This window comes from Muscardinus avellanarius (assembly GCF_963383645.1).
Source record: "Muscardinus avellanarius genome assembly, chromosome: 2".
Lineage (NCBI taxonomy): Eukaryota > Metazoa > Chordata > Mammalia > Rodentia > Gliridae > Muscardinus > Muscardinus avellanarius.
Window position 1 is genome coordinate 69914819 of NC_137787.1, and position 26289 is coordinate 69941107.

The 26289-nt window shown below is 35.5% G+C and overlaps 1 protein-coding gene across 1 annotated transcript; it reads left to right on the plus strand.

Annotated features, from left to right (window-relative positions):
- Positions 1-807: 807 nt before the first annotated feature.
- Positions 808-26289, plus strand: GALNT3 (polypeptide N-acetylgalactosaminyltransferase 3; the record flags this gene model as incomplete). The annotated part of the gene is made up of 10 exons (XM_080690004.1): positions 808-1322; positions 6414-6586; positions 12414-12563; positions 14840-15074; positions 15959-16076; positions 17925-18125; positions 20077-20208; positions 20641-20742; positions 24861-25013; positions 26167-26289. 10 exons carry the CDS (start codon positions 808-810, stop codon positions 26287-26289), a joined length of 1902 nt encoding a protein of 633 aa, XP_080546130.1.

The window sequence follows — 26289 nt, forward strand, 5'->3', positions numbered from 1 at the left end:
CCCTGAGCAAGAAAAGTCTGGGAGAATGCCAGCTTACCTACTGGTGAAGCTGCTTTCCTATCTTGCTTGGTTAGTTGAAGCTGTGGTTTGCAGGTTAAGGGCAAATGGAACACAGGAAAGCTGCTCCTGGGGGAGCCTTGGTAGGACTTGTCAATATCCCCTTGCTTTCCTATGCATCCTCCCCTTTTTATAATCTATTGAATGAAGTCTTTGGATTCCTTGATCATGATGGTAAGATATTCTTTTCTAAAAAATTCAGGATATATTTGTAAAAATAATTTTGTGCATATCACATAGTAGCTATTACCAGAGATAATAAAAATGTGTTTTAATATAGAGAAATTCTTAATATTTTTCAGCCCCAAAAGATTGTCATTAACCCATTTTGTCCCAATGTTCCAGATGTGAAACACCTATAAAAACTTAAATTGAACAACAGATATGCCACTATTATAACTCTGAAACGGCATTTAAACATTTATTATGTTCAGAGAATTGAAACACTTGGGATTTGATAAGTTAATTAAAACAATTGTTTTCTTCCTAAAGTATAATATTCTTGAGGGTAGAAATTTTTGTAGTCCTGTTAACCATAAAGTATATTGTTTGCAGCTTATGTTCAGTTGTTGGCTGAATGAATGAATTGTACCAATAGTGTAGGAATGAATAGCTACTAATACCTATCATTTCTATTTATAGGTATTGCTACTTAAAGAAACCTCCTGCCAACAAATCTATGATAAAAGATACAAGTAACAGAGGAAATCATAACTGTTATTTGCCAAGTAACAAGCATTTGATGTCAAAATGGCTCACCTAAAGCGACTAGTAAAATTGCATATTAAAAGATATTACCATAAAAAGTTCTGGAAGCTTGGTGCAATGATTTTTTTGTTTATAATAGTTTTGATTTTAATGCAAAGAGAAGTAAGTGTTCAATATTCCAAAGAAGAATCAAGGATAGAAAAAAATATGAAAAACAAAAACAAGATGTTTGATTTAATGCTAGAAGCTGTAAACAACATTAAAGATGTAATACCAAACATGCAAATTGGAGCACCTGTCAGGCAAAACATCGACATTGGTGAGAGACCCTGTTTGCAAGGATATTATACAGCAGCGGAACTGAAACCGGTACTTGACCGCCCACCTCAGGATTCCAATGCACCTGGTGCATCTGGCAGAGCATTCAAGAAAACCAATTTAAGTGTTGAAGAACAAAAGGAAAAAGAACGTGGGGAAGCCAAGCACTGCTTTAATGCTTTTGCAAGTGACAGGATTTCTTTACACCGAGATCTTGGGCCTGACACTAGGCCTCCTGAGTACGTTGAAGAATATTCACTGTTTATTGTTTATCACCAGGGCATTCAGGGGAGAGGCCTTAGCTAAGGAAGTTGCTTATTCATTATCCACTCGGAGGCAGATAACCTCAGCAAATCCTGTTTAACTAATCTGTTTATTTTTGCCAATAATTATCAAGGCTGGAGACCCTATTTCAGCTGGGTGAGGCAGTGCAGACATGAGAAGCTATTTAGTTTTGAAATCAGAATACTGAAACCTAGATCTGACTTCTACACACAAGGAAATCTTGTATTCTTAAATGCTATAATTTCCCCATCCATTTAGAAGGAAATTTTCAACAGGTATTATGGTAAACGTAAGAGGTGAAGAGGTGTTCCTCCACACTTCTCTGTATATTGCTATAAAATACAAATGTTAAAAAATTTTCCAAGATTTAGATAATATCTTATGGGTTTATAAGCAAAGTTGTAGACTTTGTGGTACTTTCAGAGCAATTTTATGTAAGCTTATTTTTTTATTTTTTTATTTTTTTTTTGGTGGTGGTACTGGGGTTCCTGGAAACCCTTCTACCTCTGGGCTACACTCCCAGACCTATTACCTATTTTTTTATACTTTTTTTTTTTAATTTGGAAACAGGGTCTCTTAAGCCAGTGCAGCTGGCTTTGAACCTGCACAATCCTCCTGTCTCTGCCTCCCAAGCGCGGGGATTACAAGCGTGCACCACCATGCCAGGCAAGCTTATTCTTAAGAGAGAATCTTTCCTCAGTTACTACTTAGATTCGCTGTCCAGAGTTTTGTTGTTGAGTTTCTCATATATAGTGTTGTCTCCCTTTAGATACAGAGAGGGCAATCTTCCTTATTATACAGTTTGTTTACACATTTGTCTTAAGAGTAGGGTATTTTGATTAAAATTTCTCTCCAGATTCTACTGTGCTTTTCTCTCTGTCCTTAGTTACCAGTTTGTTATCTGTGAGGTAATGTTCAAATGCTGCATTTGAATTGCAAAGGCTAAAGTGAATTCCCAGAACCCCTAAGCCATCAGTGATTTTTGAGGATGCAAGTTAGGCAAACAGTAAGCACACAGGGCCTGACTATTTTGCTTTCTGGTTAGAACAGATTATTTTCAGTGGTAAGCCTGAAGAAAAGGACTTGTGTAGACCGGTTTATTGCTTCACTCAGATTTTTTCCTAGATTCTTTGTTATAAAAAATACCTGCTGCAACGATATGAGCCTCTTAATGTTGAAATTGTGTAGGTTGTAATTCTGTCATTCTATTCTATCTGTGTGACCCAAGATTACAAGGTTCAGTTTTATTCATCATTTTAAAGTGAACATGTGAAGAAACAAATGATTATTTAAAAATATTTTCCCTAACTTGCCCAGTATAGTTCCTTTGCATATTAATTGACTCAAAAAGGTCATATTGCATCTTACGGATTTGGGGAGAGTTCCTGATTGAGAAGGAATCCATATCAAATATCAATAAGCATGATTTTGACTCTTTGGAATGGCAATATCAATTCCAGATGAGCTTTTTATTATAGCATTAGGAAGTTATAAAAATGTTTAATACTATTAATTGTCACATAAATGAAATACAATCAAGCACATTAACATTTTTTCTTATAATTGAAGGTTTGCTTCTTACCTTGAATAGGGTTATGTAGTGGTGGTTAAGATTTTATTTTTTCTAAATTTGAAAGTAACCTGTATCCACTAGGAACACATTGTCTCCATAATTGCTTGTCTTTTTTTTATATACAGATCTACTGTTCTTCAATACAGATGGTCATGTGACTAAGCAAATTTCTATATGCCAAATTTTTCTAATAATCTAACTGGAAATATATAGTAACTTTGGAGAGTCTTTTATTAGGTATTGAGGATTGAACCTATGGTTATTCTACCTCAGAGATACAACCCCATGTCTTTTAAAATATTTTTATTTAGAAACAGCCTTATACCAGGTTTATGACTATAATCTTAGACTTGTATTTTACATATTCAATTTTTTGTAATTCTTTATTAATATTGTATTAATTCACAACATGTAAAATAAAGCTAGGGAATATTTCTAACCCCCAAACTCACAAAATGCTTGAAAGACAGTTGAGGAAGTGGTGGTTGTCATCGTCATCTCCTCCTCCTCCTCCTCCTCCTCCTCCTCCTTCCTTAAACAAGAAAATACTTTATTATGAAGGTTTTCAGAATTGTTAATTATTGTTTATATTGGTTTATAAAACTTTGTGTTAAAAATATGAGCATATATTTAATAATTTGTTTTGTGTAATTATGTTTCAAGTGTATATATGGTTCAAGTTTTTTTTTGTTTTTGTTTTTGTTTTGTTTTTTTTTTTTTTTTGTACTGGGGATGGAATCCAGGGCATTCTACCTCCAAGCTACACCCCAGAACTATTTTTTTTTTCACTTTGAATCAGGGTCTCACTGAATTGCAAGGGGCCTCACTAAGTAACTGAGGCTATCTGTGAACTGTGATCCTCCTGTCTCAGCCTCCCAAATGCTGGGATTACAAGCGTGCGCCACCATGCCCAGCTTTGATCTTTATTTTAATTAGTAGTTTATCTTAAATTCAACTCCAATAAGTAATTTGCTTTTATTCTAGAAAATGAAATCATAAGGGCACTAGAGAGCAGCATCCCTTTTGCTTAGGACAACCTTTTCCTTTTTCTCTTCTCTTCATGTTTTTACCCTTTATTCATTTCTACCCTAAAGCCCTGCTCTTAGAAAAGGATCCAAAGATATTCCCTTTGAGGCATGGTTATAAAAGTCATTAATGAGAAAATTTGTAGATATTTCTTAGGGTGGCTTGTCCAGGACCCCACTATCATGCAGGAAGCTGCACCGCCCCCCCCCCTTTCCAGAAAGCAGCTAGAGTGTGTTAGGCTCTTATCTCTACCAGTGAATGATTTACTTCCTTATCTCTGAGTTTCAGCAGCAAGGTTTGCTTGTTCACACACTGTACACTGTGGGAGTATTTGACTGTGTAGGAAGATTTTATTATAGTCTGTCACAGAAAATTCTGTCTCCACTTATGGTGTTTAAGTGACCTTACGGATGCTGTTGCTTTACCCATTCATCTTTTCCATAGGCCACATGTGGCTGATGTTATGGACCAGTGTTTGGAAGCCTTCTCCTCCAGGCCATTCTCTTTGGTCGCAAAGGCTGGAGCCTAAATACAGCCAAGCACACTTCTGTGACTTCACAAAAAGAAGATCTTATTTGAGGAGATCATTGTTATAAAAATGAATTAAAAGCTGGGCATGGTTGTGTACACTTGTATAACCCAGTACTTGAGAGGCTGAGACAGGAGGTTTGCAGATTCACAACCAGCCTCAGAAACTTTGTAATGCCCTTTTGCAACTTAGTGATACCCTGTTTCAAATTAAGAAATGAAATTGGACTGAGAGTATAGCACAGAGGTAGAATGTCCCTGGGCTCAATCTCTAGTAACACACACACACACACACACACACACAACTCAAAATCAGTTAACCAATACTCTTAGCTAATGGATAGTACTTCTAATCAGTCAAGAGTGCTTAGGATTTCTCTCCCTGTATCCATCAATGTTGCTGATGGTAACGGAAGCACAGGACTTTTCACATGGATTTAGGTCTTTATTTTACATTTCTTTATTTTTATTTCTCTATTTTTATTGGTACATTATAATCAAACATTTTGATGGATGGTAAAGAATGGTAGAGGCACACACCATTCATTTAACCCTACCCCAATTCCCATGCCATTGCCCCCTTTTTCTTGTGTGCAATTTAGTGGTTGATATGCTTGTGAATGTACATCATGTTCATCGGGGTGTTTCCCTTTCCACCTCCCATCACCCTTGGGTCATCTTCTTTACTCATCTGAGGTTTCTCCATCATTGTCTGGAGTCTCTCCTATGTCCCATTTTCTCTGTAGCTTCCACATATTAGAAAGGACATACAACTTTTCACTTTTTGTGATTGACTAATCTCACCTAGCATAATGTTCTCTAGTTCCATCCACTTTCCTGCAGATGACATAATTTTGTTGTTCTTTATGGCAGAATAGAATTCTATTGTGTAGATATCCCATAGTTTTGTAATCCATTCATCTATTGATGAACATCTTGGCTGGTTTTATAGTTTGGCAATTGTGAATTGTGTAGCTATTAATAGATACACACACATTAGTCTGGTAGTTTGGATTCCATTCTTTGGGGTAGATACCCAGAAGTGGAATTGTATTTCTAAATATGCCTTGTTAAAAGAAAAATTTTAAATGCAACAGTAAAGCACATTAATAGAATAAAATTTGCCAAATGAGGATCATCATAGAAACTAAAGGGTTTTTTTTTTTTTTTTTGGTGGTACTGGGGGTGGAAACCCAGAGGCTTTCTATCTCCGGGATACACTCCCAGACCTATTTTATATTTTATTTGAAAACAGGGTCTCACTAAGTTGCTGAGAACCTCACTAAGTAGCTGAGGCTGGCTTCGAACCTGTGCAATCCTCCTGTCTCAGCCTCCCAAGCACAGGGATTACAAACATGCGCCACCACACCCAGCTGAAACTGAAGTTTATGGCAAGCTATTTTTTCCTTTTGGTTCCATATATTGGTTAAAGTAAATTGGTTAAATAAACTTGGAAGATACTTAGAAAACAAACAATATGTACCTAAGAAAGTAATCTCTACAAAATGAGTATTTAATTCATATAGTTGCACAATTTTTATTGCAAATAGATGATTTCTGCAAGAAATTAGAAAAATTTAGTTTTTGTTTGAATAATACCAGAATTTTAAATTTTACATATTACCTCTATTATAAGTTATTTTTATTTAAAATGTTACTTGCTTTTATAACTATATTGTAGAGAAAGCTTACAATAACATGTTATATTTCATATCAGTGGACATGATCTCTGGGTGAGTGATCTGCTTATAAAATTATAGTTTTATCTATGCTTTACAGCATTAAGATGATCTCATATAGGAAGAAGCTACTTACTGTCATTTTTTGATAGTAAAAATTAATATGCACTCTAGTAATGATACAGCTATGAACTAAAATAGTAAGTGATAATTGTTCTTCTACTTTTTGACTACTCTAGATGTATTGAACAAAAATTCAAGCGCTGCCCTCCCCTGCCGACTACCAGTGTCATAATAGTCTTTCATAATGAAGCATGGTCCACGTTGCTCAGAACAGTCCACAGTGTGCTTTATTCTTCACCTGCGATACTGCTGAAGGAAATCATCTTGGTGGATGATGCTAGTGTAGATGGTAAGACAGCACATGCAGATTAGATTGTTAGTAAATCCATGTTAGGTATCCAAAGCGAACTTGATTGTATTATGCTGTTTGTATATGATAGTTTGGATGGTATGCATGATGAATGAAAGTAGAATTTAAGGGTGTCCATATTTAAATATTTTGGAGTGCAGAAATATATAAAACACAGCTGGGCGTGGTGGCACACGCTAGTAATCCCCATGCTTGGGAGGCAGAGACAGGAGGATCGCGCAGGTTTGAAGCCAGCCGCGCTGGCTTAAGAGACCCTGTTTCCAAATCAAAAAAGTATAAAACTAGGTCTGGGAGTGTAGCCCAGAGGTAGAAGGGTTTCCAGGAACCCCAGTACCACCAAAAAGAAAAAAAAAAGAGAAAGAAATATATAAAACACCATTATTCATAATTCTACTTCTCAGTGCGTGGTTTTTATTGTAAGGCATAATTGTTAAAAAAACACAAACTTGAACCTGGAGTCAGGTCGCCTTCGTTTGAATCAAGCTCTAACTAGCTATATAATTTGGGAAAGTTAATAACACCCCATGCCTCAGTTTCTTTTTGGTAAAATGGGGATAATATTGCATTACATTAAACTTACTGTAAGAAATGCCATTAGTTTATAAACCACTCAAAAGAAAACTGCACAACCAATTAAACTAACATGCCATTATTATTTATTCCTGATACCAGGGATTGATTCGTTTTTATTTTTTACATTTCGAAAAAGTCTTGGTAAATTGCTGAGGCTGGACTCAAATCTGAGATGCTCCTGTCTCAGACTCCCGAGTGCTGAAATTACAAGCCTGAGCCATCACACCTGACTACATGCATTGATTTTAAGAAGTATCTAATTCTATACCTTTAACTTGAGAAGGTAATACATAAATAGTATATAACTCCTGGGTACTTTCAAGAAATCAGTGAGTTAGTACAGATAACATATTAGTGGATAAATAAATATAAATTAGTAGTTAAAAATCACAAGTCACTGCATCCTGTTTTATTTGGGCTATTTATTTATTTACTTTTGCAGTATTGAGTGCTGAACCCAGGGCCTCACACAAGTGAGGCAAGTGCTGTACCACCAAGCCACCCAGCCTTTGGATTTTTAAAATATTCCATTACTGTTTTCAAAATTAGCAAAATTCTTCCATGCATTTTAATTTAAGATTATAAGTCAGGTACTAAATTAATTGTTTTACATTGCAATCACAAGACTGCCCTAAAACCTGATAAATTTTTAAAAATTTAATTATTTTAAATACCATACAGATTTAGCTCCATGACCAAAAATTTATTCCTGAATCAATCCAGGTTTGAAGAAAAATTCCTGGAGGTCTAATCCCAGTTCAGGCACAAGTTAGTTGTTTTCTCATCTGTAAAAGGGAAATATAATGCTCTTTTATCAAATCCAAAGCACCATCTATTACTATATATACACCATTGCTTTATGTATATTAAAAAAGATAAAAGTACCTATTAGGTTATATTTCATGAATTATAAGATGTATCTAAATTCCAGGCATGGTAATAAATGAAATTATTAACTTGGTTTATTTCATCATTTCTACATCTATTTCTAAATTGTTCATAGTTTCAAAATTAAACATTCTGAGTAAATTGAGGTTTTATTCTCAATAAATATTTAGGCAAAATATTGTTACTTAGCATCAGAGATTAGTCTGGATGTAAAAGCTATAGTCTAAATGTTAAAAAGTTTTATAGTTCAAGTCTCTAGGATTCATGGTATACACTATAGATTTCTGATTTGTATCTCCAATACCCTTCCCCAGGTTACCGTACCACTTCACTGTAATCAACTGGTGCAATTACTGCTTGATATGTTCTGATACTTTCCTTATTTCTACTCTCTAGTTAGACTGTAGTTCATAGGTTTTAAGACATATCTGATTAAGTTCTACACATCTTTATAGGTTTTATCTTAAAAATAATAACAGCAACAGACTTTACCTTAGAAATCTTCTTTTGTTTCTTAAATGATTTTTCTCAGAAGAATTTTAATTTGCTTAACTTTTAAAGTAGTAAGAAAATAGAGGCATGGTAAGTTTACTTCTAATAATTCTTCAGTTAAAGGCACTATTTTTACTTAACTGTACAAACAAAACTATCGAATTAAAGGAAATCAGAATGAAAAAAGATATTTATATTCTTGTTTCAACTATTTTAATCGTTTCTTTTCTGATCACTATCTAAATAAATATTTATTCTTATATCATCATTAATCTCATGTTAAAAGCTAATATTTTCAAACAGCTTTTAACATGGAATATATAGCATTGTTATTAACCAGTTTATTTTACCTTCAGGATGTTACTTCATCATCCATCTATTCTTTACACCATAGTGTTAGCATGTTATACGGCAGCGAACAATATTTTTCTACTCACATCAGTTCCTTTCTCTTGCATTATATTTTTAGAAAATAAATTGGAAGAAGTAGGATTGCTTGGGCAAAGGATCTAAATTTTATTTTATTTTTATTGGTGCATTATATTCATACATCATATTGAGGTAAAAAAAAAAAACTTGTGGGGACATACATGTACACATCACCCATTTAGCTCCTACCCAATTACCACCCCATTCCCTCTCCATCCCTCTTCCCCATGCTTGACTTAGTGGTTGAATTAAATATGTTTAAGTACTTTTATGTTTTAGAGAATTTTGTTCTTCCTTTCTCCCATCCCCTCATTTAGGTCGTCTTGTTTGTTCCTCTATAGGATTTCCTTTTTCATCTAGAATTCCTCCTATGACCCATTTTTCCTTAGCTTTCACATATTAGGGAAAACATCCGATTTCTTATTTTTTGTGACTGACTAATCTCACTTAGCACAATGTCCTCCAGTTCCATCCATTTCCCTGAAAATGATGTAATTGAGTTTTTTTAATGGCTGAGTAACATTCCATTGTGTACATATCCCACAGTTTTATAATGTAACACTGACATTAGATTTTGAACAGTTTTCTTAGGGAAAACTGTTTTTGTATACTTGTATAGTATGTCTTAATGAATCAAATAGCTATCCAGTGAGTTCCTACTGTGGAAAATGTGTTCTTCACTATGAAGAAGCCTGAGAAGTAAACACTAGTCCCTGATTTCACTTTGCTTAGAGAAAAGCAGCATAAATACATAGGTAGTCAGGTCATAATAAGATACTCAAATCCCAGTGATGACAAAACAAAAGATAACATTTTCAGAGCACAGGCCATATGGTATTTCTTATCTTAAAAGTTCTATTTAAGTAATCTCTCATTTTATCCTCCCAGCAGTCTCTTGTGATAGTTAAGTCCTTTTATCTTTATTTTCCAAATAAAGAAACTAAGGTACAGAAAGGTTAAAATAGTTTGTCCAACGTTACACAGCTAAAAGTAATGATAGCAGAAACTGAACCCATGACATCTGGTCCCATATAGCTTTGTGTATTTAACCTTCTATAAGAGGAGTGTGGTGGCATACACCTATAATCCCAGGTTTTAGGAGGATGAGACAGGAGAATCACAAGTTTGTGGCCAGTCTCAGCAACTTAACAAGAACCTATTTAAAAAAAAAAAAAAAAAGGAGAGGGGAGAGTAGGAGCCTACTTCAGAGGTAGAGTGACCCTGAATTTAATCCCTAGTACTGCCAGGTGTGGTGGTGCACGGTTGTAGTCCCCACGCTTGGGAGGCAGAGACAGGAGGATTGCACAGGTTCGAAGCCAGCCTCCGTGGCTTAAGAGACCCTGTTTCCAAATAAAATATAAAATAGGTCTGGGAGTATAGCCCGGAGTAGAAGGGTTTCCAGGAACCCCAGTACCACTAATAATAATAATAACAATAATAATAGTAATAATAATAATAATAATAATAATAATAATAATAAAATAATCCCTAGTACCAAAAAAGTTGGCAGGAGGTGTCAGACTAATTTAGGAAATAGTTAAGAATTTATATGAAATTCAGAAGTTGTGGATAAATTTTAAAAGTTTTTAATGAACTCAAACAATGAGAATAATTATTGAAGGGATTTGCAGTAACTCCATAAAAAATCTCCATTAAAGCCTTAGAAATTTTACAACTCTCTTAATTTAGAAATTATATTGAGCCGGGCATGGTGGCGCACGCTTGTAATCCCTGCACTTGGGAGGCAGAGACAGGAGGATCACGCAGGTTCGAAGCTAGCGCGCTGGCTTAAGAGACCCTGTTTCCAAATAAAAAAGTATAAAATAGGTCTGGGAGTGTAGCCCGGAGGTAGAAGAGTTTCCAGGAACCCCAGTACCACCAAAAAAAAAAATTATATTGATTATCTGGTTTTAAAAATTACAACCCTATATATCTTTTAGATTATTATTTCTGCGATACGTAATGGGTATTAAAAAGTTATGTGTACTCCTCTGAGACAATAGTGTTTAGATGGATTTATATTTTTCATAGTGGTTATTTGTGCAATCTCACCTCCCTTATGAATGTTTAAATTTTGAATAAACAACTCTTTTATCTGCATCTCTGGAGAATTGAAAAAAACACTTTTAATCCTAAATAAATCTGGGACCATACTTGCTTCTGAAATGCAGCAAAAGCAAACATCTACCCCTGGATGTTATTGAGTCTCTCCATATTTCTAATTCTTGTTGAGGCTGTGTTTTGTACCCAAGAAGGACACTTTTGAAGTACTGAAAAGGGAATCAAGAATGTAGTGGAAAAAAAATAGGCTTAACATGTTATTTAAAAATATGAGTAGTTCTTGATTGACTTGATCAATGGATATTTCTTTCATCTACTGTCTCAGCTTCTTATTCTGTATCTCATTCAAATTGGAATATTGAGCATCTCAAATTATATACTCAGCATTGTAATTCCTCCTGTTTTTCAATTCCAGATTTGCATGCCCCTTTATTGTCTATATTTTACTGGGGGGAAAAAATCTGTCAGGAGACTCGAAAGCTTTGAAAATTTTTCTCCTAACTCTGTGGGAGTATTTCCAAGCTGCCATAGCTCTGGACTTTTCTACTTATCTGTTTCTCAATATTTGTGTCATAAATTGTTTTGATCACTGCCTAAACATCAGAGAATCCTTTTGATACTGGGCATTTTTTCATTAAGATTTCGAATACAGATGTCAATTTTATTTCTCTTTATACTTTTATGGTGTATTGCAGTTAAACCTCATAGTGAGATCCAAAGCAATACATTCAAGTGATGAATACAGTTTTGACCAAATTCTGCTTCTTTCACTCCCATAGTCAGTCTTCTCAGACCTCTGTGTGCGATTTTTTTGTTCATATGTTTTGGTGGTACCAAGGACTGAACCCAGAGGAATTTTGCCTCCAAGCTATACCCCCAAACCAATTTTATTTTATGTTGAAACAGGATCTCACTAAGTTGCTGAGGCTAGCCTCTAACCTGTGATCCTCCTGTCTCAACTTCCCAAGTACTGGGATTACAAGCCTGTGCCACCACTGCCTCCTCTTGTGAGTTTTTTTAAACTCCTGGAGTCTACACCATTCACATCTCACTTTCTTTCACATTATGTACATGTAATATGATAGAATATATATTGACATATATATATATTGATATGAAGTATACTAGATAAGTTTGCGTTAGAATGTTGTGTGCTGCGGTAGTTATAAATTGCATATATACCCATTTTTCTCCCGTAAAGAATTAAAATAAACACTTTAATACTTTTGGAAGAACATGTACAATTATTAGCATTATGAATTTGTAGGGGTCTTTGTCCTGTGGTCTCAATAGCTTTAATATAGGATATATGAAAATAAGTTTAGGTAGAGTTAATTGACCCTGATTTTATTTTTACTTACAGAGTACCTACATGGAAAACTAGAGGAATATATAAAACAATTTTCTATAGTAAAAATAGTCAGACAAAAAGAAAGGAAAGGTCTGATCACTGCTCGGTTGCTAGGAGCAGCGGTAGCGACAGCTGAAACACTCACATTTTTAGATGCTCACTGTAAGTATGTGTGTGTAGACATTGTTATAACATCTTCTCTTCTAATTGAGAAGTTAATTTTCTTTAGATGCCTGATTTCATTCCTTGTTGTTGTTGTTGTTGTTCCCAGTACTGAGAATTGAACCCAGAAGCATCCTACCTCTGAGCTACACGCTCCCAGGCCTATTTTATTTTATTTTATTTTATTTTATTTTATTTTATTTTATTTTATTTTGCGGGTCTGGGGATGGAATCCAGGGGAATTCGACTCCAAGCTACACCCCCTGCCCTAACAGGGTCTCACTAAGTTGCAGAGGGCCTCACTAAGTAGCTGAGGCTGTCTGCGAACCATGGTCCTTCAGTCTCAGCCTTCTGAATGCTGGGATTACAAGTGTGTGCCACCTGCACGGCTCCCCAGCCCTATTTTACTATTTATTTTGAAACATGGTCCCACTAAGTTGCTGAGAGTCTATTTAAGTTAAGTTACTGATCCTTTGATCTTCCTTTCTCAGCCTCCAACGTACTGGGATTATAGGCATAGTCACCATGCCCCACCTAAGTGCTTTTTTTTTTTTTTTTTTTGGTGGTACTGGGGTTTCTGGAACCCTTCTACCTCCGGGCTACACTCCCAGATACCTATATTTTATATTTTTATTTGGAAACAGCTTAAGCCGGTGAACTTGCATCGTTGATCCTCCTGTCTCCGCCTCTCAAGCATGGGGATTACAAGCATGCACCACCACACCTGGCCTAATTGCGTTCTTGAAAAGCATTTTCAACTGGCTGTAGCAACTCTGCTTATATTGATATATCAACTGATATATCAACTCTGCACAGAGCCTTCCCTTCCTTTCCCTTTCCTCCCTTCCCTTCCCTTTCCTTCCTCCCTTCCCTTCCCTTCCCTTTCCTCCCTTCCCTTCCCTTTCTTTCCCTTTTCTCCCCTTTAATAGAGTTCTTTCTTCTTCGATGTTTGTCTCCTCAACTTTAACATTCTCCATTGTCCAGCTTCGCCAGTCATTGCCTAGGATTGGTTTTGGATAATTTTTTTTCAGATGCTCATTCTGTTCAAAAAGGAATCAAAAGCTTTTGCTTGTTAATTTTGATTCTATACATTAAAATGAGAATTTATAATTTATAACGAGTTTAATCAGTCCTATCATTAAACTCTGTCCAGTACTGCAACATTTTCCTTCCCTATTTCCTTCCTTCCTTCCTTCTTCTCTTTCAAATCTGTGGACTCCTTTGTATGCCAAGTTAATGGTATCCCTTTCCAACCTTTTTAATTTATTTCATTAATACTGTTGATTTTTGTTTTAGTTTTGCTATTGGAACTTTTTTTGTAGTTTTATTTTTTTCAGTGTCATTTTAATTTTAGTTTGAAATGGTCTAGAAGCAGATTTTAATAATCTGAAATACATAGGCTTTTAAATGTTTTTACTTTTTTACTTTTTGTTTTATGTACTTTTTTGGTATGTTGTAGTATCACATTATAATATAGTTCATAGACATAGTGATACATGTGTCTCTGTGTTTATAGCAGCACAGTTCACAATGGATAAATCATCTGAAATTAAAGCAAGTTAGTACTCTTTGGCTTCTTCTAGGAGGAAAAGCTCATCTGCAGGGCGCTTCCACCATCTATGGTTGATTTTGCTTTACCTTGTTTATCCTACAAAGAGACCCTTAGCACAATCCTCCCTTTTGGAGGGAAGTTGTAGATCATTGTGACTGGTAAATAATGTCTACCTCAAGATTACTATGAGTAGATCTTCTGTTCTCACCACACACACCTAGGAAGTGATGGGTATGTTAATTAGCTTGTAGTAATCATTTTACAGTATGTATATATGTCAAAATATGACTTTGAATGCCATAAATATACAGTTTTATTTGTCTATTATATCTCAATGAAGCTGGAAAGAAAGCACTTACCACTGTATGCATGTTTAAGACATAAATTATTGCCAGGCATGGTGGTATGTGCTTGTAATCTCAGAGCTTGGGAGGCTGAGACAGGAAGATCGCACAGGTTCAAAGCCAGCGTCAGCTACGTAGTGAGGCTCTCAGCAACTTAGTGAGACCCTGTTTCCAAATAAACTATAAAATAGGTCTGAGAGTAGAATAAAATAAAGTATAAAATAGATCTGGAGGTAGAAAGCCCCTGGGTTCCACCCCCAGTACCACAAAAAATAAAATAAATTATCTTTAATTAGTCCTCTTTAGACATTTATCCAAATAACTAAGATAGAAACTTTCAGTGTTTTCATTGAATTAACTAAAATTTCATTTTCCTCCAGGTGAGTGTTTCTATGGTTGGTTAGAGCCTTTGCTGGCAAGAATAGCTGAGAACCACACAGCTGTCGTGAGTCCAGACATCGCATCCATAGATCTGAACACATTTGAATTCAACAAACCTTCACCTTATGGAAGTAACCATAACAGGGGAAATTTTGACTGGAGCCTTTCATTTGGCTGGGAATCACTTCCTGAACATGAGAAGCAAAGGAGGAAAGATGAAACGTACCCAATTAAGTAAGACAATTGCTCTCAAACACCATCATGCCATATATTATATAAGGTTGCTTTAAAATCATTTATACCAACCACAACAAGAGAAGGCACATTCTAAATGTAGAGAATAGCCGGGTGTAGTGACACAAGCTTGTAATCCTAGCATTCGGGAGGCTGAGACCAGAGGATTGCGATTTGCAGACAGCCTCAGCTACTTAATGATGCCTTCCACAACTTAGACCCTATTTCAAAATAAAGACTAAAAAATAGGGTAGGGAGTATAGCTTGGAGGTCAAATGCCTCTTGGTTCCATCTCTAGACCCGCAAAAAAATAAAAATAAAAATAAAATAAATATAGAGAATAGTAAAGTAATCTACTTGTGCATGTATGTATGCATTGTTGAGTAGGAAGTAGAATTAAATGAGTTCTTAGCCAGGTGTGGTGGTGCACGCTTGTAATCCCAGTACGAGGGAGACTCACTCAGGAGGATCACAGGTTCTTTTGGTCAGCCTCAGCTACATAGTGAGGCCCCTGGAACTTAGTGAGACCCTGTTTCAAAATAAAGTATAAAAAAATAGTACTGGAGGTGTAGCTTGGAAGTAGAATGCTCCTGGGTTCAATCCCCAGTACCACACAAAAAAAGAGCTCTTATTTCTTGCTCATAAATCATTACTTTTATTAAAGCATGGTTAGAAGACATTTAATCTAGGAGAGAGAGACACTTAGAGAGTATTCATTTCTCAAAAGACACTAAACTTTGAAGACAGCATTTTTAGTTTCTATTAATTTATAGAAAAGATGTGAAATTATGGTAAAAACTTGTAAAATTAAGTCAGTTCTTAAAATATGCCATTTTATATGGTTTTATTTTTATAACAAAGTTTGACAATGAATTGTTTTTCAGAACACCCACTTTTGCAGGAGGCCTTTTTTCCATATCAAAAGAATATTTTGAGTATATTGGAAGTTATGATGAAGAAATGGAAATCTGGGGAGGTGAAAATATAGAAATGTCTTTCAGAGTAAGTTTATGGAGAATAAATATAGCACACATGTTAAACAATGAAGTGTATTGTGGTTTAATTGGCAGGTACAGATATTATAGATGTATGCAGTCTTTGTATACTTTCTAAAATTTAATTGCTGGGAATTTTGGAATAGGAATATTTCATTTTAAATTGTAACATGATATATTTATTCATAGCTGCCAATGTACCAAGAGGAATGAGTTAAACTTCCATGTCCAGGCAATAACACCAATTAATGCACTTGTAGCTACTGAATTTCAGCCAAGATAAATATAATTAAACCTAGTGCTTCAGGAAATGAGTTGATTATCAAGGGAGTCAGTGTAGGAAAACATTTATGTATGATTTTAAAGGATATTGAACTTAACTCTTTGGAGTAAAAGAGTTCTCTTTCCTAGAGATATTAAAAGTTAATATGAAAAACAAAACACAGCCTTGGATAGTCTCTACAAAGACCTTATTTATTTAATTTCATGAGTTTATTTTTCACTATAACTTTTTCAATCATTTCTCATTCCTTAGGCTGGAATGTAGTGGAAAAAGGAATGAACTAGTTTTGACTCTGACTGTAACACACACTGGCAGTGATAATCTTAGCCAAGTATGGCCTGCTTAAGGGCAGGGGTCTTGTTTTATTTGTTGCACTATTTCCAGCCCCTCACACTTATTGGATTTTAAGCATAGTTTGTTGAATGAAAAATACCAATGAGTTTTCTCATTTATTTAAAGAAGAAAAGGGAACATATGCTCACTTACTCTTATACTAGCATATACTAGTTCAGGTCTTTTGCTTAGTGTTTATTTATGGCAGAACCAATTATGAAGACATTTAAGTGAAAAGAAATTAATTTCATGATTTGCCACTTTATTTATAATTAATTCAAGTAAGTTTTTGAATGCTTTCTAATTAAATATGATTTTTTTTATAATGACCAGTTACTCATTTAATAGGTCATACTTTGGTTAAAAAAATTGCTATCTGGAATTGTTTTCTTGATATTACCAAATTGAATATATAAGAGGTACGTGTAGTTGGCTCCACTTATACCCAGACTGTTGCTGGTTCACTCCTTAAAAGAGAAACCCTGTGGTTTAAATGAAGTGACCAGGTAACTTGGATAAGAAGAGAGCCAAATGCCCCAGAGCCTTCACTCTCTGTGCTTATTACAGAACTTGCACAGTTGTTTTAAAAAAAGAAATTTTAGAATTCATTTTTATGAAAGATCTAATTTCACTATTTTAACCTGCTTTTTGAAAATGTGCTTTTGTCTTTAGTGTTTATTTCATTTACAAAAATTGATCTTTACATTTATAGAACTTTATTTAAAATGGCATGGGGCAGAGACTTTTTGTGAAGTTGTTAATAGGTCTCTGTGTTTTTTTATTTTTTATTTTTTTATTTTATTACTATCTTAAAGGTGAAAAGGTGAATTTAAAGACCTGGAGAACATTATGATAAGTGAGATCAGCCAAGCACAGAAAGAGAAAAGACATATGTTTTCTCTAATATGCCCAAACTAGGGAGTATTAGGGATACCAGACGGACTCCAGATAATGGAGGGGAAACCTCAGCAAAGCTAGAAAAGAAGGGTAGGAGAAGAAGGTGGCTGAGGTTGATTAATGGAGGAGCTACATTCGAATATGTGTATAAGTGTGAATGTAGCATGGTCAATTTGGACACTCATTGTTGGGAGGGGGGAAGGGAAAGCAGGGTGGGAGGGAACCAAGCACTGTGTGAATGTATGCCATTTTCAATATGATCCACATTAAAAAGTAATAAAAAGCAACACTTTGACTTTTACCCAAATACTGTAAATTTAAACAAATATCATTAATTATCAGGTATGGCAATGTGGTGGGCAGTTGGAGATTATGCCTTGCTCTGTTGTTGGACATGTTTTTCGCAGCAAAAGCCCTCATAGCTTTCCAAAAGGCACTCAGGTGATTGCTCGCAATCAAGTTCGCCTGGCAGAAGTTTGGATGGATGAATACAAGGAAATATTTTATAGGAGAAACACGGATGCAGCAAACATTGCTAAACAAGTAAGTTAGGGATACATTATTTAACTATGAGAAGATGTACACTCCATTTACATGTCCTTTTTACTTTTGAGTGACCCCAAGTACAAAATGTTTACAAAGTTATTTTTGAAGTTATGTGTTGTTATTTAGCTCTTAAAACATAGCTTATGGGTGCTAATTTTCTCTCTTAAGAGGAAATTTTAAGCTGCTTTTCAAAAAATTCAGGATTCTACTTGGTAGTATCTTTTTAGCATGAGAGCTATTTTGTTTTTGTGACTGCCTTGTTTGAATATTTTACTCAGAGAAAATACAAGTTTTTTTTTTTTTTTTTTTTTTTTACCACCAGTTTTAGGGGATGTGATTGGCACCTAAATATGTGTTCTGAGTGGCTTTTTGAATTAGAGGTGGCAAAAATGTTTTAATGTGGCATGAAGATGAACCAGGGGTATCAAGACATTCTTGGTTTTCAAGTTCTATTTCCAGCATTTGTTGAAGATGCTAGCTTGGCAAAGCCCCTTTAAGAACCTAAAATGGGGATGACATCTTATAGAGAGATTTCTAGGAGGCTGGATATGGAATGCTGGACATCTGTTTTCTTTCTCCTTCCCTGTCATTGAAAGAGAGAGGAAATGCATGTCCTGCTTCTCTTTCAAATGAGCTCTGAAATAAAGAAGTGATAAATGCTAACAAACATATGATACCTTTGCCATTAACATGTCAGTGATAAAGTCTGTTCAGCACAGTAGAACTGAATTCCATCAACATTAACAGCAATAGGAAAATATTGGAGCTGGTAAATTGACTAAACCTTTAAGAATGTTTCTGTGAAACGTGCCCAATTCTTTCTTCGTAAAAAAAAAAAAAATTATTTGGGGGTGGTGGTATTTATCAGAGTAAAGGGCATCAATACTTTGTGAGAGTTAGGGAAGATCTGGTTACCTATTTGCACATTCTCATTGCTCTTTAGGGTTCCCTTGTAATGTGTCAATAGGTTGTAAGTTCAGAGCACTATTAGGCAGATTGCTATCTCTTTACCTAAGGCCATTAAGACACACAGAAAAGATATGTACTCTCTGAGAGTACTTGGTTAAGCAGGCAAGAAGTGGCTAAATGATATTCAAGCCATACTTGTCACACACACAGAGGGACAAGGGAGCCAGTACACACCTATTCTTACCACAAGGTACAGAGCTCTGTCTGGTAAAATACATAAGCTAACCAAAATGCTTAGGAATCATATTCTTTGCTAAAAAAAAAAATATCCTGAGTTCAAGACATTGAAGTTGGCACAATTATTTTCCTTTAATTTAACTGAATCTGAGTCTTTACTCTTTTCATACATTGAAGTATCAAAAAAAGTTTTTTCTAAAAAAATTGCCTATAAAGCAAATACCTTTTCAGTTTTATAGTGACCTTTCAAGAAACCTTTCTCTTTATATTAAAAGTTTAGTTGGGAATATTGTTAATATTATGATCCTTAAACTAGAAAAAAAATGATTTCCAACTATGCTATTTGGAGTTGTTTTGTGGTCTTGACTGAGAAGAGATGTGAATTGCACTGTGTATAGGCACTGCCTATACCCTCATACTTTCCAGTCCTTCACATAAGACTTGTAAGTCTCAGGTTGGGATCAGTCTGGGGTGCTTCCATTACACTTCCTGAACCCACAGTGTTTCAGGGTAGATGTTTGTCCTGTAGAAGTTTGTGGCACAAATGAAGGGCAAAAGAGCATCTTGTCGGCACTACAGTGGTTCTCAATTCTTCTTGAAGCCAGAAGTGGACGGGCAGGCATGCTTATTGCCTAAATAAATGAGAATGCTGTTAAATTGCATTTGCCTCTTTGCCCAAATTTCTAAATACTTAAATATAAATAAATTTTAATACCTAAATATAAATACAAATGGTAGCCTTGAAGTACTTTATCACAGCTGTTTTGATTAAGCATTCCTTTCTCTTCTCATATTTCTCTAGAAATCATTTGGTGATCTTTCAAAAAGATTTGAAATAAAAAACCGCCTGCAGTGTAAAAATTTTACATGGTATCTAAACACTATTTATCCTGAAGTGTATGTGCCAGACCTTAATCCTGTTATATCAGGATATGTGAGTACTTTTTTGTTCCTTTTTCACTTAATATACTCCTTGCCACTAACATTTGTGTGGTCCAGGGAAAATTGTTGGAATAGTTTCTGATTTATTTCTTTGGAGGGCTAACATTCATATTATTAGCATTACTGTCAATGGAATTAATTTTAAAATGTAAACTACATAGATGACTTTTTTGTGTGTGTATGTGGTACTGGGGGTGGAACCCAGGAGCTTTTCTACCTCCAGGCTATACTTCCAGACCTATTTTATACTTTCTTTGGAAGCTGGGTCTCACTAAATTGCTGAGAGCCTCACTAAGTAGATGAGGCTGGCTTCCAACCTGTGTGATCCTCCTGTCTCAGCCTCCCAAGCGCGGGGATTACAATCGTGCACCACCATGCCCAGCTAGGTGACTTTTTTTTTTAAATAATTTGATTTTTCTTTTAGATCAAAAGTGTTGGCCAGCCTCTATGCCTGGACGTTGGAGAAAATAATCAAGGAGGCAAACCATTGATTTTGTACTCATGTCATGGACTTGGGGGAAATCAGGTGAGCACTGGGTCAGAAATCCTCCCTTCTCATCACTTACAAACACAAATATGATGTGTGTGTTTCAAAAGTCCTAACTGAACTCTGTATAAGAAAAACAGATATGAATAATTACATTCTTTTGAAAATGACACTGAACCAATTATGCTAGTAAAAATTGAGGTTTTTGAGCAAAGAAAAATATTTTTATTTGTAAGAATATATCACTAAATATAAATATTCATTTCTCTCAAGCTTCATCTAGCATTTATATTATCTTAAAAGTTGAATATAAGGCCAAGCACCCATGGTGCATGCCTTTAATCCCAGTATGTGGGAGGCTGAGACAGAAGGATCACATTTTCACAGCCAGCTTCAGCAACTTAGTGAGGGTCCTCTGCAATGTAGTGAGACCCTGTTTCAAAATAAGAAACAAAACAGGGTTGGGGATGGAGCTTGGAGGTAGAATTTTCCTAGGTTCAATATTTTGTACCACAAAAAGAAAAAAAGAAAAACATTGACTATATGTTGTATATATTTTTGTATATTTTTCTGTTACTGCCATAAAGATATGTTTATAATATAATCTAAAATTATTTTTAAATTATAAATAGAATATAGCTCTGCCTTTTAGAAATTTGGGGATGAGAGAAAATTCAGAGTCATTCAACAAATAACTTGTTTAGCATCAATAATGTATCTTGCTTTCTTATAATAATAAAAAAGACAAACTTCCTGACCTTATGAAGCTTATGTTTTATAGGAACACATTTTTTTCCTCACAAGAAGAGGAAAAATAACTCTAATTTTGGCTATTTTAAAAAAAAAGCAGACTATGAGATAATATAAGTGGTGAGTGGGAAAGATTTATTTTCCACGGTTAGGGAAGACCTTTCTGGGAGGTAAACTTGGAGCAGGAACTTGAGTGAGTTGAGAGGAACCTACCAGTCTTGGGGAGAGGAGCATTCTGTGGGAGGGATGGCAAGGGCAGAGGCACAAGGGGAGGTTCATGGAGAAAGCAGAGGCCAGTGTGGCCAGAGCAGAGCGTGAGGCAGAGAGATGTAGGAAATGAAACACCGATAAGGGAACTGGTTACAAAGGGCCTTCCAGGCCCTATTAATAAACTCGGATTTAATTCCAAGCCAAACAGATGCTATGGGAAGTTTTTAAGCAGGAGAATAATGTCTAGCTTATATATCAAAATGTCTCTGGCCTTTATCACTCTAACACAGACATTTATTTGATTTTGGTATAAATCCTTTACATTTTATTTTCCATCAAACATTGCAGTTTAACTACTTTGCATATTTTAGCTCCTTGAGTGCTAAAATTTTGAAATAGCATATAACTTGAACATTATCTCATATTCTCTTCTGTTTTGATCATGATGTTTTGTAGCTTATAACTCAATTAAAACAGTATTTGTGTATGCCAAGTTAAGAAAAAAACCCAATATTTTGGTTAAGTAACTGAATTGGCTAATATATTAATACAGTCCAGTGTAAGTCATTACAGATTTATGGTGCTTAATGTTTTGCTTTGCCCACTTTCTTTTCCAAGATACCTGGCCTGGCTCTAGTTTACAGGTCTCTCTAATATGCTCAGCTATCTAATTACATACTATTTTTTTTGTTACCACAGTGTTTTCAGCTATTTTTCCATTTCTTATAAGAACTATGTTTTCTTTTTTCAGTACTGGGGATGTAACCCAGGGGCATTCTACATCCAAGATACACTCCCAGCCCTATTTTTAGTCCTTTTTATGTTTGAAACAGGGGCTTACTGAGTTGTGAAGGGCCTCACTAAGTAGTAGCTGAGGCTGTCAATGAACTGCGATCCTCCCGTCTCTGCCTCCCAAATGCTGGGATTACAAGCATGTGCCACCATGCCTGGCTTATAAGAACTATTTTAACAGCTTTTTAATAATAGTGCTGTAAAATACTGGGCAACTTTCTTACTGTCTACCAGATCTTAAGGGTCATCTTTCTTTAGTTAAGCATAGTTAGAATCCTGCTTTCTTTCATATTCAAAAGATGTTTTCTTCCAATATTTTCATTTGAAAAATTCCTAGGTACAATAATAATAAATGTTTTATTTGTGGGAGGAGATAAAGATGAGATCAAGACCAAAGGAACTTGAGACGTGTGGTGCTGTTCATTCTGCTGATGTTGGTAGAATGCCTACTCTACCACACAGTCATGTGCAGTAAGGACTCAATAACATTTATGTTAAAATTATTTATTCCATTCCTAATAAACCTGTCATGTTAATATATCTTATCCTTAGAATGTCAACATTATTATGTATTTGATATGCAATGGATGTTACTAGTAGATATAATGCCAGACATTGGTGTGTAGGAAAGCCAGATAGCTACACAAACAATTCCAATAGCCTGCTATCAAAAGATATCTCTGAGCCAAGTGCAATGGTATATGCCTGTAATTTCAGAACTTGAGCAGCTGAGACAGAAGGATTGCAGGTTCAAGGCTACCCTCAGCAACTTAATAACTCTACCTTTAAAGTTAAAAAAAAATTTTTTTAAAGGCCTTGGAGCTGGATGTGGTGGCTCATACCTGTAATCTCAGTACTTGGGATGCTAAGACAGGAAGATCACAGGATAGACAGCCTCAACAGATAGTGAGACCCTCATCAATCCTGCAAAACCCTTTTTCCAAATAAAAAATAAGTCTGGGAGTGTAACTCAGAGGTAGCCCCTGGGTTCAATCTCTCATAACACACACACACACACACACACACACACACACACACACACACACATGTTTGGGGATGTAGCTTGACAGTAGAATAGTAGAATAGGTATAGTTTGTTCAGCAGAACATATTTAGGGAAAGTGCAACATTTGAGTTAGTTCTTAAACGCTGAAAAGGAGCTAGTCAGGCAGAAAAGAATCAGAACATCAACACAGGTGGCACAGCCAAGTCTCAGTTCTGGCCACACATGTTCTGCACAGATAGAATTACATAAAAGGAACATTGTATACAACTGGGGCAATGGTTAATATAAGACTGAAAACTGAACATTTCCTGCACCAGTTAAGGAGTATGGACTTTAGCTCTGCAACAGTAATGGCCCATGTAAGCAGGGACAGGAAGAGACCAGACCAGTGCTATAAAAGACTAACTGGCAGCAGGTAGGACTGCTGCTTTGTAGGATCAGAAATTGAGGTAGCTGGAGGCACTGAAGTACAAACTCTGAGCATCTGAACAAGAGAAGCGAGATTAAAAAGTAAAAATAGATAGGCTCATTCAGTGGGAATGAGACCGGTTATTTAGATATGTAGGCAGAGAGAGATGCATCAATAATACTAACCATAAGCCAGGCGCGGTGGTGCACGCTTGTAATCCCAGCATTTGGGAGGTTGAGAAAGGAGGATCATGGTTCGCAGCCAGCCTCAGCTACTTAGTGAGGCCCTTTGCAACTCAGTGAGACCCTGTTTCAAAATAAAGAATAAAACATAGGACTGGGGGAGTAGCTCAGAGGTAGAATGCCCCTGGGTTCCATCCTCAGTACCACAAACACAAACACACACACACAAAAAAATACTACTACTAATACTAACCAAAGCTAAAATATGTTGAACCCTCTCCATGTGCTCGTCTTTAGGTGCTTTACACATATTAATCTGTTTCTATCCATATTCCTCTTGAAGGAACTACTGGGTATGTGACCCATGTTACAAATGAGGAGACTGGCATGGAGTACCCTGCAGTTTCCAGTTTAGTAAAAATGCCTTTGATCAAGATGAATGAAAGAGAACATTTTTAGGAAGAAAGGAAGAAACCAGTTACTGTGTTTGAGAGGACTGCACAGGTCTTGTTTTGTGGCCTGCCTGGGCTGTCCTCCATTACATCTGATACTTTCAGTCTCTTGGGTAGAGAGGAAGGCAATGCTTGCTTAACTACATCACCATGGTTGGTGACAGACTGAAGGAGGTCTGTGATATCTATCGTCTCTCATGAAAACTCAGTTAATCTTTCTGATTACTATTTTTGTTGCATTGTTGAAGTAGACATATGTTGATATTTTGGCGAGTGGCTTGATTGTGGCTGGTGATTTTATTTTGTAACTGAGCATCTAGGGTGCTTTTGTGAGTAACAGTGCTCTTGTGCCCATAGTACTTTGAATATTCTGCTCAACATGAAATCCGGCACAACATCCAGAAGGAATTGTGTCTTCATGCTGCTCAAGGTCCTGTTCAGCTGCAGGCATGTGTCTACAAAGGTCACAATACAGTTGTCACCGGAGAACAGATATGGGAGATCCAGAAGGTACCTCAGTGCACTTAACTCTACCATTTATTTAATTATTTTGATTAGCTCTAATGGTGATGCTTAACTGGGAGAGTATGTGAAGTATAATACATTGATATTATCCATCAGAATTTCTCTGTCTTTATTAACATTATTATACTACATAGGTTGATTCTGAGTCCTGTGATAAGAGAATACATCTATGCAATAAGTGAAATACATATCTATGAATTAAGTATAATTAATTAGGAACAAAACAATCATAAAGTTATTTGGTTGAAGCATGGTTTATGCAGTTCCAGAACTAATGTGAATCACTAATAATCTTTGCTCATTTTCTTACTTTTTTAGTGTTTTTTTACAATTATTTTTGTAAGTCACATTTTTTTCCTGGAAGAGAAAGAGAAAGTATAATTTATTTCCTATAAATCTATTAATTATCGTTACCCTATTTGAGTACTTTTACATGATTATATAATTGTGCTATTATATAACAGACCTCCTGTTCTTAAACATATATTAAGTTTTAGCTGGAATATAGCAATGCTTAATCAAAAACTGTTTTGTGCAATACTACAATATCATAAGACCAGATTTTATGATCCATCACTTTTTTAATTTTTAAAATTTTATTATACTATCGTCATCATCATCATCCTGTGTGGTGCTGGGGATTGAACCTTGGGGTGTTTTACTATTGAGCTACATTCCTGGTCCTTTTATTGTTTTTATTTTGAGAGAGGATCTTGCTAAGTTATTACATGTAGGTCTCACATTTGTAATCCCAGATCTCTGAGATTATAGGTGTGTGCCAGTGTGCCTGGCAGATATATGAGTTTTTAAAGAGTTTCTCACATATGAATGGAATACTTCTTACTTGGAAAGTTGATTCAGACTTTACTGTCTATACCCTTCCATTTATGGAATACATAATGTTAATTGAACTTCTGTAGTGACACAAGTTGAACAGTAGAAACCCACAAATTATTTCAGACATACTTGGTCTTAGATTTAAAATTAAGGAAAATAACAAGTCTCCTTTTAACTTCCATGAGACAATTTGGTAACAAGTCTCACTTTAACATCCATGAAAATATAGTCACTTTAAAACTCTAATCATTTAGCTCTGAGTCTTGAAACCTGATATCTGTTGTGTTTCTTTTTATTCTAGGATCAACTTCTATACAATCCATTCTTTAAAATGTGCCTTTCAGCAAATGGAGAGCATCCAAACTTAGTGTTCTGCAATCCATCAGATTTGCTCCAAAAATGGATTTTTAGCCAAAGCAATTAA